At 44.2% G+C, this 20,366-nt stretch overlaps 1 protein-coding gene across 1 annotated transcript in view; it reads left to right on the forward strand.

The window, feature by feature from the left end:
- Positions 1-20,366, forward strand: part of KCNN3 (potassium calcium-activated channel subfamily N member 3) — a 526,431-nt gene that overhangs the window by 360,535 nt on the left and 145,530 nt on the right. Inside the window, exon 4 of the mRNA XM_078671377.1 lies at positions 9,123-9,264. Within this exon, the coding sequence (XP_078527503.1) occupies positions 9,123-9,264 (142 nt within the window). The remainder of the gene's footprint in view (positions 1-9,122; positions 9,265-20,366) is intronic.

The following is a 20,366-nucleotide window of genomic DNA, read 5'->3' on the forward strand; positions in this document are numbered from 1 at the left end:
TACACGTAAGTGGTCTCATCAGTGCATCACCACACATACTACATATAAGGGGTCTTTTCAGTGCCTCACTGCACATACGAAATGTAATGGGTTCCCATAGTGCTGCACTACAAGTAACACATCTGAGGGGTATCATTACTGTCTCACTTCACATACTACATTATGGGGGTCTCCAGTGGGCCTCACTGCACATACTACATGGTACGTGTCTCTTCAGTGCATTACTACACATATGACATGTAAACGGTCCACTTAGTGCTGCACTGCACTGCAAAAAAATGCATCTAAAGGGTCTCATTAGTGTCTCACTCCACCTACTACATGTACAGGGTTTTCCACAGTGCCTTACTACACATACTACATATAAGGGATCTCCTCGGTGCCTCACTTCGCATATACATGCAAGGGGCCCCCTTAGTGCTGCACGACAATTAACAAGTCTAAGGGGTGGTGTTAGTGCCTCACTACACATAGTACATATATGGGGGTCTACACTGGGCCTCACTGCACATACTACATGTAGAGGGTCTTCACAGTGCCTCACTCCACATACTACATGTAGAGGGTCTCCTCAGTGCCTCACTCCACATACTACATGTAGAGGGTCTCCTCAGTGCCTCACTCCACATACTACATGTAGGGGGTCTCCTCAGTGCCTCACTCCACATACTACATGTTGAGGGTCTACTCAGTGCCTCACTCCACATACTACATGTAGGGGGTCTCCTCAGTGCCTCACTCCACATACTACATATAAGGTATCTCCTCGGTGCCTCACTTCGCATATACATGCAGGGGGCCCCCCTTAGTGCTGCACGACAATTAACACGTCTAAGGGGTCGTGTTAGTGCCTCACTACACATAGTACATATATGGGAGTCTGCACTGTGCCTCACTGCACATACTACATGTAGAGAGTCTCCTCAGTGCCTCACTCCACATACTACATGTAAGGGGTCTCCTCAGTGCCTCACTCCACATACTACATGTTGAGGGTCTACTCAGTGCCTCACTCCACATACTACATGTAGGGGGTCTCCTCAGTGCCTCACTCCACATACTACATATAAGGGATCTCCTCGGTGCCTCACTTCGCATGCACATGCAAGGGGCCCCCTTAGTGCTGCACGACAATGAACATGTCTAAGGGGTTGTGTTAGTGCCTCACTACACATAGTACATGTATGGGAGTCTGCACTGTGACTCACTGCACATGCTACATCTAAGGGTCTCCTTAGTGCCTCACTACACTTACAATATGTAACCCCCCTCCCCCTAGTGCTACACCACAGGTAACACATCTAAGGGGTCTCCATAGTACCTCACTGCACATACTACATGTTAGGGTCTCCTCAGTGCCTCACACTTACTATATGTAAGGGGTCCCCCCGGGTGCTGCGCTACAAATAGCGCATCTAAGGGGTCTCCATAGTGCCTCACTACACTACTACATATAAGGAGTCCCCATCAGTGCTACACTACAAATAACACATCTAACTGGCCTCTTTAGTGCTTCACTACACACACTACATATAAGGGATCTCCTCGGTGCCTCACTTTGCATATACATGCAGGGGGCCCCCTTAGTGCTGCACAACAATTAACATGTCTAAGGGGTTGTGTTAGTACCTCACTACACATAGTACATGTATGGGAGTCTGCACTGTGCCTCACTGCACATACTACATGTAGGGGGTCTCCTCAGTGCCTCACTGCACATACTACATGTAAGGGTCTCCTCAGTGCCTCACTACACTTACTATATGTAAGGGGTCGCCCTCAGTGCTACACTACAAATAACACATCTAACTGGCCTCCTTAGTGCTTCACTACACACACTACTTGTATGGGAGTCTCCTCAGTGCCTCACTCCACATACTACATGTAGAGGGTCTCCTCAGTGCCTCACTCCACATACCACATGTAGAGGGTCTCCTCAGTGCCTCACTCCACATACCACATGTTGAGGGTCTCCTCAGTGCCTCACTCCACATACTACATGTAGAGGGTCTCCTCAGTGCCTCACTGCACATACCACATGTAGAGGGTCTCCTCAGTGCCTCACTCCACATACCACATGTAGAGGGTCTCCTCAGTGCCTCACTCCACATACCACATGTAGAGGGTCTCCTCATTGCCTCACTCCACATACCACATGTAGAGGGTCTCCTCAGTGCCTCACTCCACATACCACATGTAGAGGGTCTCCTCAGTGCCTCACTCCACATATCACATGTAGAGGGTCTCCTCAGTGCCTCACTCCATATACTACATGTAGAGGGTCTCCTCAGTGCCTCACTACACATACTACTTGTAAGGGGTCCCCTTAGTGCTAAACTACAAATAATGCATCGAATGGGTCTCATTAGTGCCTCACTGCACATACTACATGCAATGGAGTCTCCACCATGGCCCACTACACATACTACATGTACTGGGGTTTCCACAGTGTCTCACTACACATACTATACAAAAGTCGTCTTCTCGGTGTCTCACTGCATATACTACTTGTAAGGAGTCCCCCTTACATGTAGTATGTGCATCCTCCTCAGTGCCTCACTCCACATACTACATGTAGAGGGTCTCCTCAGTGCCTCACTACACATACTACTTGTAAGGGGTCCCCTTAGTGCTAAACTACAAGTAATGCATCGAATGGGTCTCATTAGTGCCTCACTGCACATACTACATGCAATGGAGTCTCCACCATGGCCCACTACACATACTACATGTACTGGGGTTTCCACAGTGTCTCACTACACATACTATACAAAAGTCGTCTTCTCGGTGTCTCACTGCACATACTACTTGTAAGGAGTCCCCCTTACATGTAGTATGTGCATCCTCCTCAGTGCCTCACTACACATACTAATTGTAAGGGGATGGCCTATGTGCTACACTACAAATATCACATTTGAACACATTTAAGGGGACTCGTTATTGCCTCACTCTACATTCTAAATGTATGGAGTCTCCTCAGTGCCTCACTACAAATACTACATTTAATGGGTCCTCTGAGTAATGCTCTACAAATAATACATTTTAGGGGTCTCATTAGAGCCTTACTGCACATACTACATGTAACAGGTCTCCTCTGTGTCTCACTACACATACTACATGGGCGGGGTCCCCTTAGCACTGCACTACAAATAAAGCATCTAAGGGGACTCATTACTGTCTCACTACACATACTACGTGTAACAGGTCTCCTCTGTGTCTTACTACACATACTACATGGAAGGGATCCTCCTGGTGCTGCATTACAAATAACACATTCACTGGATCTCATTAGTGCCTCACTACGTATATTACATATGGGTGTCTCCTCAGTGCCTCACTACACATACTACATGGAAGGGTCCCCCCCCCCCAGTGCTGCACTACAAATAACTCAACTAAGGGGTCTCAATAGTTTCTCTCTACACATGCTACATGTAAAGGGTCTCCTCAGTGACCCCTTTAGGGGGTCTTGTCAGCATCCATAGCACACATACATGTGATGGGGCTCTGGTCACTGCAGTTGTACACATAGCACGTATGATTCACCAAAATGCACACCTATTGTTTCTTGGTAGTTATATGGCCAGATGACGTGCCACGACTGAAAGATCAAAGTATTTCTTTTTACAGGAATAGTGGTCATATTTCACCTTATTTTACACACGTTTTTAAATCATTATATACAGAATAATATTTGCATGACATCCATTTCTGCAACCAATAAGAACGTTTCTACCTGTTTGCACAACGAACATATAAGGAATATAAAAACTATACCCTGTAGGCTGTAACCCAAGTTAGAAGTAGCTATTGCTAATTATAAAAGGCATGCTAGACAATGACGCTTTTCAAGAGTGCCCCTCGGGGAGGGCTTTATTCAGGACTGTGGGCCCTTCTCGGGAGATTAAACTGAAGGTGCAATGCTTCCACTGTTTTCACTCAGGGTTTCATCATCCGTTTCCTCCTCTCAGCCCTTATCTCTCTGTTTTCTCTCCTCGGCTCGTTTCCCTCAGTTTCAGACCGCTTTGCTCTTCCGGGGGTCGGTTGAGGCTAAACTTTACACTGTATTAGAAGAAAGACTTGTTTGTGTTTTTCTCTCCTCCTGAGTCGCTAAAGTCTGTCACCATGCAGTGAGGCCTGGTCCAGAACAGCCCTCGCGCTCCTGCCTGGACTGCCTGTCAGGAGCCTGGGCCAGGCCAACCTCCAATCAGCGCATGCCCAGGATTCTTGCGTCATCAGCAGAGGCACCCACCACATGATCGCACCACCCGAATCCCAATAAATTCAGACCACACAAATTTCTGTTTTATGGAAGAATTGAGGCCGCAGTTTATTAGGTATTTCCAACTTACAAGCGATCCTTTACACACCATAATTGTTTGTCCGGCGAGCCTGTTTCCTTACCCCATCTGCTCTGCACTGTGCCCTACATTCAGTGCCGCTCTCTTTGTCAAGGTGACCTATCCGGGGATGCAACCCTTCCCTTTCACTCCGGACAAGCTTTTTGCTTCCAGGCCGACCGGGTAACCTTTTACTTCCGGTTTCCACACTCTCTGGGTAAGCGTCTGCTTTAACCCAACCGGATGACCCTATTGCTTCCGGTGTCCACACACTCCCGGGTAACCAGACGGTTCCCACCCGGCCGGGTGACCTTTTCACTTCCGGTGCCCATGCATTTCCTTCCGGGTAGGCGTTTGTTCCCCACCCCCGCCACGTGCCTACTGTTCCCCCACCCATCTCTGCGAAGGTGACCCGGTGACCGTTACCCACTTCCTCCCTGCCACAGGCTCCGCCCTCAGTTGCGTCATTAATTGTTTACTTCCGGTTCACCTGAGCCAAGGGCCTTGGGGAGCTTGCCAGTGACCCCTGGGTCCTGACTGCCCCGTTTGTGGTCTGTGCCCGCTTCGCAACCTGCTTTTTTGTATTCCTATTGGATCCCATTTGTTTTTTTGCTACGGTGCTATCCCTTCTTCCGACTCAAAGGACCTCTTGCAAGTCCGCTATGCCTCTGCGACAAATGTCCCCCCCCCTTAAATCTTGTTCCTATTCGGGTGGGTGGGCGGGTCTTCTCCTGGCAAGATTCCCCGGAGAAAGAGGGCCTTGTGCCCGGTGCCCACCTTTAAATACCCTTTCCTCTCTCCCACATTCCTAACCCTAGATTTACGGCTGAGCTGGCCCAGCCCTATTATCTGGTGGTCCCGCTCTTTCCTAGTCTCTCTCCCTTTCCTTACCTCTCACCAATCCTGTACATTGGTGTTTGGGCTCTGCTCCCTCGGGGGCGGCCTCCACTGAGACCCCCGGTCCAGTGACTATTCCCCTCCCACTGGGGAGGGGGGGCCGAACCAAGGGGCATTGTCCGGGTTTCCCCCAAGAGCCGATTTTCTGCACTGCTTTAGGCTACCAGATGACGTCATTTCCTGAAGGCTCTGGGTCCCACTTCTGGTCCCTGAAACAACGGCCTAACAACCTGTGGGAGTTGTAGTCCTCGATGAAGTCGGTTGATCGAATTGCACAAACACACCCTAAAAACAAATATTCGAAGGATAACACTTTCGAAGAGTTCGAATTCGAGCTAAAGCCCAGAACTGGGACGCAGCTTCTGCGTTGCTATGGAGTCATCTGACAACTTCTTGCTACAGTGTTGTACTTATTGGTGCTACAGCTATAGAGCTGTTGATTTTCAAAGTAAAGCTGTGCATACCTGAGTCAGATCAAGCCATATGGTGACAGCACAATTAATACAATTAATTAAATGTAATAGCAGAAGATGCCTGTAGATTTGGGAGTTAGCAAGGAAGGCAATTGATTGGTGGTGTGTCCAACACCTACTCCAATAGACTTCGGGTCATTGATGCTGCGTGCACCTACGCCTCAACGAATAAACCCCTCACCGCCACGAGAACCATATTTCTAATCACACAGAGAATGTAAAGAGAGCAAATAAGATGAATATGTGATGTTACAACGCAAACAATTACAACGCATTCTTTTACAATGCGGTTCTTACATCGCAACTACCATTACATCACATGATTATACAACGCATGACAAAACATTTTTAAAAACTACCATTACAACATATTCCATTACAACGCATATCATTACAACGCCTAATACTTTTAGGGCAACAGTAGGGTAAGTGTTGGATAGTGTAGGGGTAAAAATTACTATTTCCGCTCCAGTGAGTGCAATAGTAGGGAAAGCATTGGGTAGAGTAGAGGTAAAAATGACTATTCCCATCCAGCCGCAACCAATACCCACCCTAAAACAAAAAAATCTCCATTACTTACCTTGTAATGCGTTGTAATGGCATTCGTTGGAATGGTATGTGTTGTAATGGCATGCGTTATAATGATATGCGTTGTAATGGCATGCGTTGTAGTGACATGCGTTGTAATGGCATGCGTTGTAATGGCATGCGATGTAAAGGCAGTTGCGTTGTAACAGTTGCATTGTAAAAGCAGACTGATGTAATGACTGCGTTGGAATGGATGTTTCCAAAATAAGATCCTCTTATGATCGTCACTTCCCCTTGAATCCTCTTTCTATCCATTAATTCATCCATCTGTCATCCATCCTTTTACCCTTCTATTTATTCACATATTCAACTTTCCACCCCTTCAGATTTCCATCCATTCATCTATCCTTTCGCCCATTCATATATTCATTCATCTTTTCACTCTTTCTTATATAAGGTAAATAACAACATATTATGTCCCAACCATGCATCAGTATAGCCATGTATCTATCCTCTTTCCCTTCCATCCTTCCACTCTTTCTCATCTGTCCACTCTCCATCCTGCCATCCATTCATCCTTTCACCTATCAATCCATTCAGTCTTCCATCCAACCTTTCAACATTTAATTCCTTCTTTCACACTTCCTTCCACCCTTTCACCCTTCCTTCCTTATTTCCTTTCACATTTCCTTCCTTCATTTCACCCTTTCGTTCTTCCATCTTTCTAAACACCGAAATCTGATCTCTTTCCCTTATTTTTTTCTTTCTTACCTTCTCTCATTATCACTTTTTCTGTTTCTCTCCCCCCCTCTCTCTGTCAGTTTCCGGTTTTTCATTATTTATAGTTCTGTTTCCTTTGCTTTGGGTATCAGCCTCCCTTCCCCCGCACACCTCGGTTATGGTATTCCCTAACATCATTATTTATTAACACTTCTAATGCAGAGGGGGAGATGGAGGCCAATAAGCAACTAATTTAGGTTTCAGTGGGACCTAGTCTGCCAACCCATAGGGCCCAAAGGCAGCCCCCACTTAAACTGCTTAAGCGGGGGCTTCACTACCACTCCCCTCTGCAGCCCACCCCTCTGTGTCTCGACTGCCACCAAGGGCGATAATTGTGCTTCATGAAACAGCATCTGTTTCTCGCACAAAGCCTCACTAAATCCCAGAAATTGTATTCCCGGAAGTAAAAACACCCTGAACCTTTTGTAATCCGGGTCAAAATAGTTTAAAACAAGCCCATGACTGGCCATGGACACTGGCTCCCTGCCTTGCAAATGGGATCTTAACTCTTTTGCAATCAGACAAGAGATTTTGCCGCTGAGAAACACAGCCTGCTACCCAACTAGACACATTCACTATCCTTCAGAAAACATCAATTATTGTCCAGAACGAGAGGATGAGTGCAGTTTTTGTGTGATCTCGAAAAAACCTTTGAGCTTGAAGGTCTCATTAAATGTGGGAGTCTCCAAGCTTGGCTTCTCAGGCTCCAGTTTCTTTAGGAAATGTGAAGATTTTAAGATATATCTTCAGAGCTTTTAAGGTGGATAACTTTGCACATGATGCATGTAGTGGATGTACGACGATACGACGCGTACCGTCACAATGCGTGCTGTTACAACGCGTTTTTTACAACGCAAGTCGTGACAACGACTTGCGTTGGGGGCGCGCGGATCGAGAATATTTTAATTTACTATTCTAACACCAGTCCCCGTGGACACTAGGTGTTGGAATAGTAAATTAACTATTCTTAATCCTGTAGCGCCCTCCAGCGCAGGTCGTGGTTACGACTTGCGTTGTAAAGGACGCGCCGTAACAGCACCGCGTTGAAACATCCGCGGTGTAAAGGATGTTTCCCGCATGTAGTCTACTAGACAGTGCCATGTTCCCAGAGAAGCCAGCCTAGGGAAAGCATGGACAGGTGTGATGATGTGCGATCTGATGAAGGACCACTTTGAGAGGCAAGCCTTAAGTGTTAGTGACGCGCAACGATGAACAGTATCCTCAGCTATAGTTATTGACTATATCTAAATGGGCAAGCTAGCGCAGTTAGAGGTTGGACATAGGACTGTTGCTGTGTTTCCGCTTGGTCATACTAAGGATGCTGACAAGTGGAGTATCTGTTCGGAAAGGAAGGTGGGGTAGAAGTTGGGGGCGTTTTAATTGCTGGATACTTTCCCATGTGTGGCTGTGGTTGAGACAAACGTTTAAAGTCACATTTAGTTGTCAGAAATTTACTTTCAGGTTCTTGCCATGAGGGCGACAGGAAGGGTATCCTGAAGGAAGGTAAGGAGATAGGGGCCTGGTGGGGAAAATAAATTCTCCCCACTGTTGAGTTCATCCAGGGACATCTTAGAGCTATTCAGAGGCAGATGGCAGTAAGAGATTCAGATCTTTCAGATTGGAGTTAAGAGAGGAAAGGCTGGATATAGACCACATTTTGACCTTGCATGACCTTTGACTCTCGACCACACCTTCTTCTGTTTGACTAAACCACCGCCTACCTTGTGGATGGTTCCTCATCCCGCTAAACCAAATTTCCCTGCAAGACGACTCCCTCTACCACTAAACCACCACCTATTCCTGCCACTGATCAACCCCTCTTGCTACTAGAAAACACTTCTGCTACCAGATAATGTTTGAATGTATTGATTGATTTGAGTTTTTCCTATTCACAAAATGGGTCCAGGGAGCATTCGATGCCCGTATTAAGATATTTACATAGACAGCCAGGAACTATACATGTAAACACCAGGATGTGGTCCTGAAAATTGACCAGGATTCAAATCCTCTCCCAATCCAGCATCCCACATCTCTTATGTTACTCGCTGCTTTCTCATCCATCCTCCCATAATGCCACAGTTTGATGTTGTGTCTCTCTTCACAGGTACCACGACCAGCAGGATGTCACCAGTAACTTCCTCAGTGCCATGTGGCTCATATCCATCACCTTCCTGTCCATCGGTTACGGCGATATGGTGCCAAATACGTACTGTGGCAAGGGCGTATGCCTCCTCACCGGCATCATGGTAAGAAGGAGCATGAACCAGGAAGAGTGTGTCTGGTCATTGGAAAGGAGAGAGGAGGTGTCCCCTTCCTGAGCCGGTGGCATACCACAGCAGCAAGGACCACCTCACAAGTCAAGGAAACATGATTCTTCCCCCTAGGGAAGGCGAGGTCTCCTTGCGGGACGGGGCAAGTAGGTATCCGGTCTCACAAGAGTGGGATCATGTCTCATGGGGGCAGCGCTTGCTCACCAGGGAAACTCTCCTCTTACCAGTGGGTGGTGTCTGAGCCCCAGAAAGGATGAATGATATATCCTCATCATAGAAGTGGTAAGTTGCTCACTACATTGTTCATTGGACACCGGCCTGCTCACCTAAGAGTAGGAGCGTGCCTGCTGCTCTGCGATGGAAAAGGTGTGTGGTAAAGCAATGGAGGTGGAGGATGTGCCTACTAAAGAGATATGAAGGTAGGTGTCCAAACACTGGAAAGGCAGGTGCCTATGGCTTTTCACTAAATGAGAGTGGAATATATTTTCTCCATTGAGACGCATAGTACAAATGCTCAATCGAAGGTCATAGGATGTAAGTTGACGGCTCACTTCCTAAGAAGAGGCGGAAAGTGCGTCAACTCACAGAAGGTGGGGGGGTGTCTGCTCACCAGTGAGGGCAGCATGTGTCTGATCATTACACTGTGAGTAAAGTTTGTCTGTCCGGGGGAGGAGGGAATGAGTTGGGCATTCTCAAGGCATTTGATACCCTAGACAAGGTATGGCCTTTGCAGAATCCCACACCTCTCTTTTCATGTCTACCTTTGCATACACTGCAAGCCTCCATGTAAAGGGTGCCTGTCGGTGTCCACATCAAAGGGTACCACAGGTGACCCATGTATTTATGGAAAGAGTCTTCTCGTTAGAGAGCCTGTGATATGTCTGCTCAACGGGATAAAGGTTGAACATGCATGTGGTCACCATTGACAATTGCCTTGCTCCTGCTCACTCGTAAATATACGAAGAGGAGTGTGTCAAACAGGTGCGGTCTTAGGCTCTGACTAGGCATAAGCTCCTTGCTTCATTATAGGTCCATAGGGCATCCATCATCACCCAAGATCCTTATATAGTCTTTAGAAAAGGGTATGATCAAGAGGGTGAATCATATGTTGAAGGAGACCATCCAGTTGGCATGTCATTCAAGGGTGAATGTTAAGGAGACTGTCTTTGGAACATTTCTCATTTCACAACATGGTAAACTCTCTGTTTGTTGTTGCTTGGACCAAGCTCTCACCCAGATGAGCGCGTCAAAAAACGGTGGCACTTAAAGTGTGCCTGTGTTTGTCTGAAGTTGACGAAAGAGTTGAACTTGCGTAGGAGCGGAGTAAAGCAAGGTACGAAGAATTGAATATAGTCAAGACACAGGATTTTCAAGTTGTGGATGTGGTCAAGATCTGGAGACCTAGTAGTTGCTGGAAGGGGTCCTCAAAGTTGTATCCTTCCATCAATATTGTGTGGGTTGCTAAGCATGCAGTCTTGGTGGAAAATGACAAATGGTGGAGCAAGAGAAAAGATGCAGTGTTGCACAGAGTTGGTTCTGGTGGTCTTGGCGACCAGCCTTTATGAGAATGTAAAAGAAGAACTGTATTTTTATTTTGATGAAGGTCCAAGTAAGAGCCAAGAGAGGCGTGGTTTCCAGGCCACTAGTGGAGGTGATGGTGTAGAGGACTCCATGATCTTGACAGGGGAGTTGACCGAAATCAGAGTTAATGTCTGTTCTCAAAATTATGTTGTTGCTGAACTTTCTTTGGTAGAACACAGGTCCAAGGGGGTTTCACACAAACCCAAGCATCTGCAGGATTTTGTTATGTATTGAGTATTTTTCTCTGTTGTATTTATTGTAACTATGGAAAATTGTTATACTGGTTCACTTATTTCTGTGCCTTCAACTACTAGAATGTTTATATTTCACTTGTCATGGCTCTCGGGTCCCAAACTCCAATCAGTTTGTTGATTTGAGTTGGACTTCAGCTGTACCTGAGACGTCATGTCCCTTTCTTGTTACTGGATTGAACTGATATATTTTGGCTTATCTATCACCACCTTTCCTTGATTCATTTGAGGAAACACTGCAAAGTCATTTACATGTTGGCAGAGGCCCTTGCCTCACCCCCTCATCACAGGACCACATGCCATATCTTCAGGTCCCTTGCTACCATGTGGTGGATGCACTTTCATCATTAAATCCTGAACAGGCTCCCCTGGACAATCCCTTTTGTTTTTAAGCAATAAATGCCAAATGAAGGTCCTTTCCTGAAAAGCAAAAAAAATAGTCCATCAGATGAAGGTAGTTTTCACCCTGCACGTCAGGGTTAGTGTTACATTTTTTAAGTTTCACTACAAATAGCATCAGCTGTTCGTCGGTGTCGGGTAACAGTGCTTAATTTGAGCCAGTAGTTTCAAGTGCTCAGCACCAGCACTTAATTCTCAAAACTGGCGCTTGTGACAGTCTGCCACAAGGTGGCACTGCCTGGCTATTTTAGAGATGCGCACAACAAAATTTAGTTATTAATTCAATATGCATTAAAAATCACTATCACCTGCCACCCAAGCCATTCTTATAGCTTTTGGGGCCTGAAATGGTCCGCATTGTCACACTTGTAGGAGTGTGATGATTAGTGGTTGTGTTTATTATCATTGGCAGCATTGCAGGGTCAATATGTGATGCAAGCTGCAGTGGCCTCCTGACAAAAGCCCTGGCACTTATCGTTTTTGCAAACTAAGCACTGGTATACAATACTCCACAGAGCCAGTCTTTGCTCAATATTTGATATCTTTTGTGTCCGTCTCAGTTGCTCCATGCATTCCTCCCTTTCTGTGTTTGTCTTCTCACAAGAGCTTTTTGGTTTCACCATTGATAGAGCTGTCATCTGTCTGACTAAGAATAGCACTTTTAAACAATACCAGTTTGCTGCACTACACTGCCATCTAGTGGTCACTAGAAGAACTGGCGCAGTAATTGGGAAGATACAATATTGATTTTGCCAGATTGAAGAGAATTATGAACAAGCACTGGCAATGCCAATTGGTATCATTTGCATCCAAAGGCTACCACCCTTGACCTGGATGTCCTGTGGATTTCATGCATTTCCAACAGCCGCCTGCTGAACCTCCACCGTCAGAAACACAGCTTTCCCCATCTCTTCATGGGCCAGGAGATCTGAAGCACAGCGGAGGAGGAGCCCTTTGGCTCCGCCCATCTCTGAATGACTCCTTGGTCTTTTGCTGTGCCCTTCACCTCCTGCTCTGGGATCTAAGTGGTGGTATTTATTTTAAACACCTTGTACTAAACATACTTCATAATAAGGTCATGTAGAATATGCTGTACTTACTAATAGCAAAGATTTTTTTTTTAAACTCCCTTACTTTGCTAAAAAGAAGGGAATTTATTTAGGTATTTAATCTTATGTCTGTTGCAAAATCTTGTTAATGATGTTCGGTCCTCGCGAACACCTGAGTGGCAGCTCCTGATTACTTTGCCTGTTCTGAAGCAGAGGGAAGACATTGATTTTAATTTGCTTTCTTCAACTACCTGGAATAAAAACAATGAGTGAAATCTGCAGACATCTTGAAATTGTCCATGTGCATTCAGTCCACCCTACCTTGCCTGAGATCTTTAATGTTTTCTCGGATACATAACCGGCTCCGTAATTCCAAAGGAGAACAGAGTTGTCCCAAAACTGATCATTTACCCCAAAGGAATGTCAGTTCCCCACCATTTATAGGTGTGGCTTGACAGAACAGCTGCATGCAAGACATATTGTTACCAATTCAGTAGGCTTTGGCTTTGCCTTGGGGAGTAAATTTCTTTAACTCCTCGTGCTATTGGCTGTTTGATGTATCATTCCGCCTCCTTTGGAGTGCTTGCCTTACAATGCATTGTGTACTATTTTACAGCTTAAAAGTAAACTGGATCATCACCTCGCGAATTCTTCATCTCATAGATCCATTGTACTCAGAAAGCAGCCATTTTGTTTTGTTTCTGTATTGCGGCAGGGTTTTTGTAGTGCTTTACTCGGTTCTCAAAACAGAAACCAGGCCAATTAGCTTTACTGGTGCTTTTATTTTGAGGTTAGATGGGGTAAGGGTGAACTATGGCATTGGTATTACAAGAGTGGCGCTTCAAACAAGAAGTTTTACCTTTGCTGCTCTCTCATGGGGTTATTCCATTGCTGTGCATAATGCTGTAGTGTGCATTGATGAAAGTATAGCACACTGATCAGGTTTTATGCAAATAAACACTTAACAAGCAATGATATGCTGTGCTCTGGTACTCCTCTGGTCTAAGCACAAACTGTACAAGTAATGTCTCAGACATTTGTGTAGCACTGTGTGGACATTTGTATGGCCTTGAAGTGCTTCAGATTTGAGTACCTTCAACCTCGAACTGATGAATGCTTAAAGAAACTGGATATGTTTTGTGGTTGTTTGAGTAGTGTCATGAGTAATCGGGGTGACTAATATGCTGCTTTTTCGGTTGCATGTGTAAGTTTCAATAAACTTTCTCTTGACCCAAAGGGAGCAGGAAAGCTGCCTTAGTGAACGTAAAACGTAATAGCCATTAGCCAAACTAATCGGTTTGCCTGGCTGCCTTTTGGCTTTGCTAGTACTTGGTCTTTTTTATCATTGTTTTTTATAAAACATTCTTGTGGTAGCTGGAGGGGCCCTTGAGAATATTTTTTAAAAAATTGGAAAAAAGGTAAAATATTTTATTGGCCTCAAATGAACACATTCCCATAATAGTTTATGGCACAAAAGGTCCTTCTGAAAGGTCAGAAAGCTGTCGCTCACAATGACGCTAGCCAGTGACTGACGTGGGCTCTCCCACTGCCCCATGATGTATTGTATTGTATTATATTGAAATTACATTTATATAGTGCCTACTACTTCTGAAGAGGCGTCTAAGTGTTTTTTTCCGGCGAGTGGCACGCTACTCTAGAACCGATAAAGGATTAGTGATGAAATTAGTATAGTGAAATATGAAAGTAATTTGAGTGGTGGATATGTTAATCTGTTATGTGGATTGAGAAGTATGGTGGAGGGATAGAAGAGGCAAAAAGTTTGCATTTATATAGCGCTTGCCACCCTGATGAGGCGTTGAATTGCTTCTAGGTGAGCAGCATGCTACTCCGGAACCAAAAAAGGATTAGCGGTGAAATAGTCTGGGAGAATATGAAAATAATTTGAGTAGTGGACATGTTAGTCTGTTATTTGGATTGAAAAGAATAGTGGAGGGCTGGAAGAGGGAAGGGTTTTCATTTGTATAGCGCTTGATACCCCTGATGGGGTGTCGAAGCACTTTTTTGGGGCGTGTAGCATGATCCTACAGAACCCGGCTGAAGTAAACTGTGAATGATGCAACAACAGATCAATTGTTTAAAGGGGTTGCCTAAAATTCCCTTTATATATATATATATATATATATATATAAAAGCCTTTGATAAAACCAACCCTAAAGCAAGCATTGGCAATGCCAATAGGTCTAGCTTTAAAGGAATGTTGTATGGTAATGTGAAGCATTACAAGTGAATAGCATTGCAATGAATATGTATTTGTGTGGAAGCAAGGAACTATGTAAAAAAGGGTTGTCTATGTTAAAAGGTCAAGTGACAGTGGCACTGTGAAGCTGACCTAAAAATCCATGTAGCTAATGAATGCCCTTCTCCCATGTGTGCTGCAGCCAGAGAAACACAAACACCATAAATTATCGAGTTATCAAAGACACTTTCTACAGCTTTACAATGTCATCTGTGTGTCCCTGAAAGTTTCATCATTGCTCTGTGGAGGGCGAGCACTTTTTTGTGTAGAATCACACACCTTCTGCCAATCAAAACGTGTACTGCTGACCCCTCTCTAGTGATGCTCACATAATTGTCTGGTGACAGCCGCGCTGTCAAGCCGGACCATAAAAAGCACACAATGCGAGACGAGCGGAGCTGGCCGCTTTTTATCAGCTGGTCCATTGAAGTGAAATAATGGACTGAGGGCTGGAGGGGAAAGGAATAATCGCTGCCAGTGTCAGGCGATAAAAGGCTATAAATCCCAGGTAGGGGAGGAAGTGGCTGTCCTCTCAACATCTTCAAACAATAACAGACTATTAAAATGCTATAACTGTGGCACACAGCACTTATGTATTTCATTATGGGTCAACCCTGTGTGCTTGGAAAATCAAGATGCATTTTTAGTGACAAGGTGAAAATGTATAGTGCTTGAGGTTTCGAGATCATGTGACATCATCATGGCATGGGCGCCGCTCCATCTCAGGGCGCGGATTATACATTGTGGTAGAAATGCTAGTGATCCACCCCTAGACACATAAGCTGCTTTGTTTTTTTTTGTGTGTTACTTCGATTTCACTTCTTGTCAACAGCTGGTGCTGTGCTGTTGAATATGAATGCACCTACTAAAAGATGGGCTGCTGTAGGGACTCTGCCGTGCGGCTCAGCAAGCTGAAATCTTCCTTTGACAAAAATGCAGTGAGGTTCGAATGTAGGCAAGGCAGGCTCAGCCTTTCATCATTCTGCATCAAAGAAGGGACAGAGCCACCCAATATTCCCGTCAAGGCTGGGTATTAACAGTTTAAATAACAAAAAATGCCTTCACAGGATTTATTTCTAATTATTTCAATTCTTATAGTTTAGTCACCCAACGATGATCTTGAATCCACACAAAATGCAGGAAAATACAATTTGTCAAATTATTTATTTCAAAATTCAGCAATTTCAATACTGAAGATATGGCAACATATATACTACTTCAATGTTCACATTGCATTCACAGTAGTATACCAACACTTTTCGCTGTAAATATGGGTCAAATGAAAGACCATATATCCCTTTTAAATTTAGAACATCAATACATTAGTTCCATGTTGTTATAATAATCCTTCAATCTGCGAAACAGTGTTAAACTGTCGACGTTTCGATCCCCGTTGGTCTATACAATCCTTGGGACCATCATCAGGACGGACTCGTTGCACATCAATATCTATGAATAAATACAATTAAAAAGAAGGGACAACCTTGAATTCCCTGCATAGAGAGGCATCGTCTACTCACTTCAAAAACAACCAAGTGATAATCACCTAGGTGTTACCGGAATACCCCAGTGCACAATGTATCTAGTGTGAATCAGACAGGACCAATCACCAAAGCCAATCACCAAAAATAGATAGATAAACCACCGAGTACCAATAAATCATATTACCATGTACTTCCAGCCGGAAGTCTCCGGTACTCCACGTAACTTTTTAAACTATTGGACACAGGTCCCAATGTCTTTCTGTAAAAAACCGACATACCTTCAGAAACTATTAACTAACTTGTCACAGAACAAACATACATATATATGCAGGGTCAGAAATCATACTCACAGCAATGCTCCACGCTAGCGTATAAATCACCTAAAGACACAAATATGTCGGGACATTAGCTCCGTGTCAGACTCACATTAATAGAGCCCTCAATCAGACAAAGATTACGGTCTACTTACTAAAATAGTTGGAGTGCTCCACGTACACAGGTCGTGTCTTGCCAGTATCAATCAGGCGAATGCGCCGCGCTGGCTCCACACAATACTTAACCTCGCGCGGTCGAAGTCACGTGACAGTGTAAACCATGTCGGCCATATTGTAGTATGCAAAATCTGCTCTAGATCGTACTAGATCATCGTACTGTATAATTTATAAGTAGATAGATAATCTATGGGCATGACATAAACTAGAACGACAACAGTTCCGAAACCTAGATTACTCTTATTCGGTAGAACGTGCCCAAAATTGCGAAGTTCTACCAGTTACAAAACTTGGCCGCCATCTTAGAATGGTGTATAGATATGATAATCGGAAAATGCTATATGCTATATTAATTCAGAATGCTCGCACTGATCAAAAAAAGCTATATTCAATCAGATTCAGCTTTAACAAGACAAGGTAAATTCTAGTGAATCCCACATACTCAGCTGACTAGAGAGAATTTTTGTAAAATACATGTGTCCACTGTGGCCCCACAAACACTCCCATCTTGGCAATCAAAATATTACAGAATTTACAGTGTAGCTAAAGTCTGCCACTCGATAATTGAATTTAATCCCTGTTCCACCGATTTACATCTCCAAATCCAAAAAGAAAACAAATGGATTTGGAGATGTAAATCGGTGGAACAGGGATTAAATTCAATTATCGAGTGGCAGACTTTAGCTACACTGTAAATTCTGTAATATTTTGATTGCCAAGATGGGAGTGTTTGTGGGGCCACAGTGGACACATGTATTTTACAAAAATTCTCTCTAGTCAGCTGAGTATGTGGGATTCACTAGAATTTACCATGTCTTGTTAAAGCTGAATCTGATTGAATGTAGCTTTTTTCGATCAGTGCGAGCATTCTGAATTAATATAGCATTTTCCGATTATCATATCTATACACCATTCTAAGTTTTGTAACTGGTAGAACTTCGCAATTTTGGGCACGTTCTACCGAATAAGAGTAATCTAGGTTTCGAAACTGTTGTCGTTCTAGTTTATGTCATGCCCATAGATTATCTATCTACTTATAAATTATACAGTACGATGATCTAGTACGATCTAGAGCAGATTTTGCATGCTACAATATGGCCGACATGGTTTACACTGTCACGTGACTTCGACCGCGCGAGGTTAAGTATTGTGTGGAGCCAGCGCGGCGCATTCGCCTGATTGATACTGGCAAGACACGACCTGTGTACGTGGAGCACTCCAACTATTTTAGTAAGTAGACCGTAATCTTTGTCTGATTGAGGGTTCCATTAATGTGAGTCTGACACGGAGCTAATGTCCCGACATATTTGTGTCTTTAGGTTATTTATACGCTAGCATGGAGCATTGCTGTGAGTATGGTTTCTGACCCTGCATATATATGTATGTTTGTTCTGTGACAAGTTAGTTAATAGTTTCTGAAGGTATGTCGGTTTTTTACAGAAAGACATTGGGACCTGTGTCCAATAGTTTAAAAAATTACGTGGAGTACCTGAGACTTCCGGCTGGAAGTACATGGTAATATGATTTATTGGTACTCGGTGGTTTATCTATCTATTTTTGGTGATTGGCTTTGGTGATTGGTCCTGTCTGATTCACACTAGATACATTGTGCACTGGGGTATTCCGGTAACACCTAGGTGATTATCACTTGGTTGTTTTTGAAATGAGTAGACGATGCCTCTCTATGCAGGGAATTCAAGGTTGTCCCTTCTTTTTAATTGTATTTATTCATAGATATTGATGTGCAACGAGTCCGTCCTGATGATGGTCCCAAGGATTGTATAGACCAACGGGGATCGAAACGTCGACAGTTTAACACTGTTTCGCAGATTGAAGGATTATTATAACAACATGGAACTAATGTATTGATGTTCTAAATTTAAAAGGGATATATGGTCTTTCATTTGACCCATATTTACAGCGAAAAGTGTTGGTATACTACTGTGAATGCAATGTGAACATTGAAGTAGTATATATGTTGCCATATCTTCAGTATTGAAATTGCTGAATTTTGAAATAAATAATTTGACCAATTGTATTTTCCTGCATTTTGTGTGGATTCAAGATCACCGTTGGGTGACTAAACTATAAGAATTGAAATAATTAGAAATAAATCCTGTGAAGGCATTTTTTGTTATTTAAACTTTCATCATTCTGAGCGCATTTTTGTGTACCATAAATTGGCTAATAGTAACACCTGTCACGTCTAGATCTAATAGGACGCAGTCCTGGTTCTACCATTTGAATTTGTTTGCATATGTATTATTCTTGAGCATTTGCTGTAGCACATTTCTAATTGCTAGACGTTTGGACAGGTAATGGATCTGGGGCCATATTTATCAAGGATGTATGTTGTTACAACGCATGCTTTTACCACGCATGCTTTTACAAAGCAGGTTTTTCAATGCAAGTCGTTACAACGACTTGCGTTGGGGGGCGCTGGATAGTGAACAGTTTAATTTACTATTCCAACTCCAGTCCCCGTGGATAGTAGGGAAGGTGTTGGATAGAAAATTAAACTATTACCTATCCTAGAGCGCCCCCCAGCGCCATTCGTTGTAATGACTTGCGTTGAAAAACCTGCGTTGTAAAGGCACTGCGTGGTAAAAGTTGCATCGTAAAGGATGTTTCCCATTTATCAAAGGGTTGAATCGCTTTTGCACCGCGCGACAGGGTTCAAGCAAGATTCAATACTAAACTTCAATTTATCAAGTCACGCAAGGCCACCTTGTGTGGCCCCGAGTGGCTTGTATAAATCCGGAGTAACGCAACGCAGCACAAATCGCTGCGTTGCATTACTCTGCCCCAGGGAGGCGTTAGATGGTTGTTGCGTGGTTGTTCCTACGCAACGCCCATGGATCTTGACACATTTCCAGATTTACCAATACTGGTAGACCTGGGATATCTTCGAAACTTGTACGCCTCCCGAAGAGAGACGTAACGAGACGAAATATGTTTATTTCCCTGTGTTTTTTCTGCTTTCTACATGTGCTGCATTCTGTAGTACACACAGGAAGAGGACAATGCCTCAGGGGATTGTTTTTTGTGCAGGAAGGCGCCCCTTCCTGCTCAAAAACAATCCTGCTTACAACGCAGGCACCCTTGCACCATGGTGCAAGAGCCGACATTGGCGCACGGCAGTGCTAGGAAAAGGCAAGAATGCACCATATTATGTTAAACACGTCGCATTCCTGGCCCTTCCCTGTCACGCAGCGCCGCACGATGGCTTGCTGTGCTGCGCTGCGTCACATAATGATAAAAATGCCCCCTAAGTTGCTGGAAGTTAAACTGTCCACACCATGGTTGCACAATCTGGTAAAGTGTGAGAGACAGGATTTATAACTCTCATAACATGAGGCAGAGCTCAGCATTTTTCTACTCACAGGTCGGTTGATGATATATTTCTGAGCATAGAAGTGCTGGGCGGAGACAGTCACACAGCTTTTCTAACATAAACACCTTCATAGGCTCCTTGCAACTGCATAAGCGTGTTATAACCAAACAATGAATGTTTAACCCCTCCTGTGCTCATGACGAGCTCAGCTCGTCATGAGCACCGGAGCGCC

Source organism: Lissotriton helveticus, chromosome 12 (genome assembly GCF_964261635.1).
Source record: "Lissotriton helveticus chromosome 12, aLisHel1.1, whole genome shotgun sequence".
Lineage (NCBI taxonomy): Eukaryota > Metazoa > Chordata > Amphibia > Caudata > Salamandridae > Lissotriton > Lissotriton helveticus.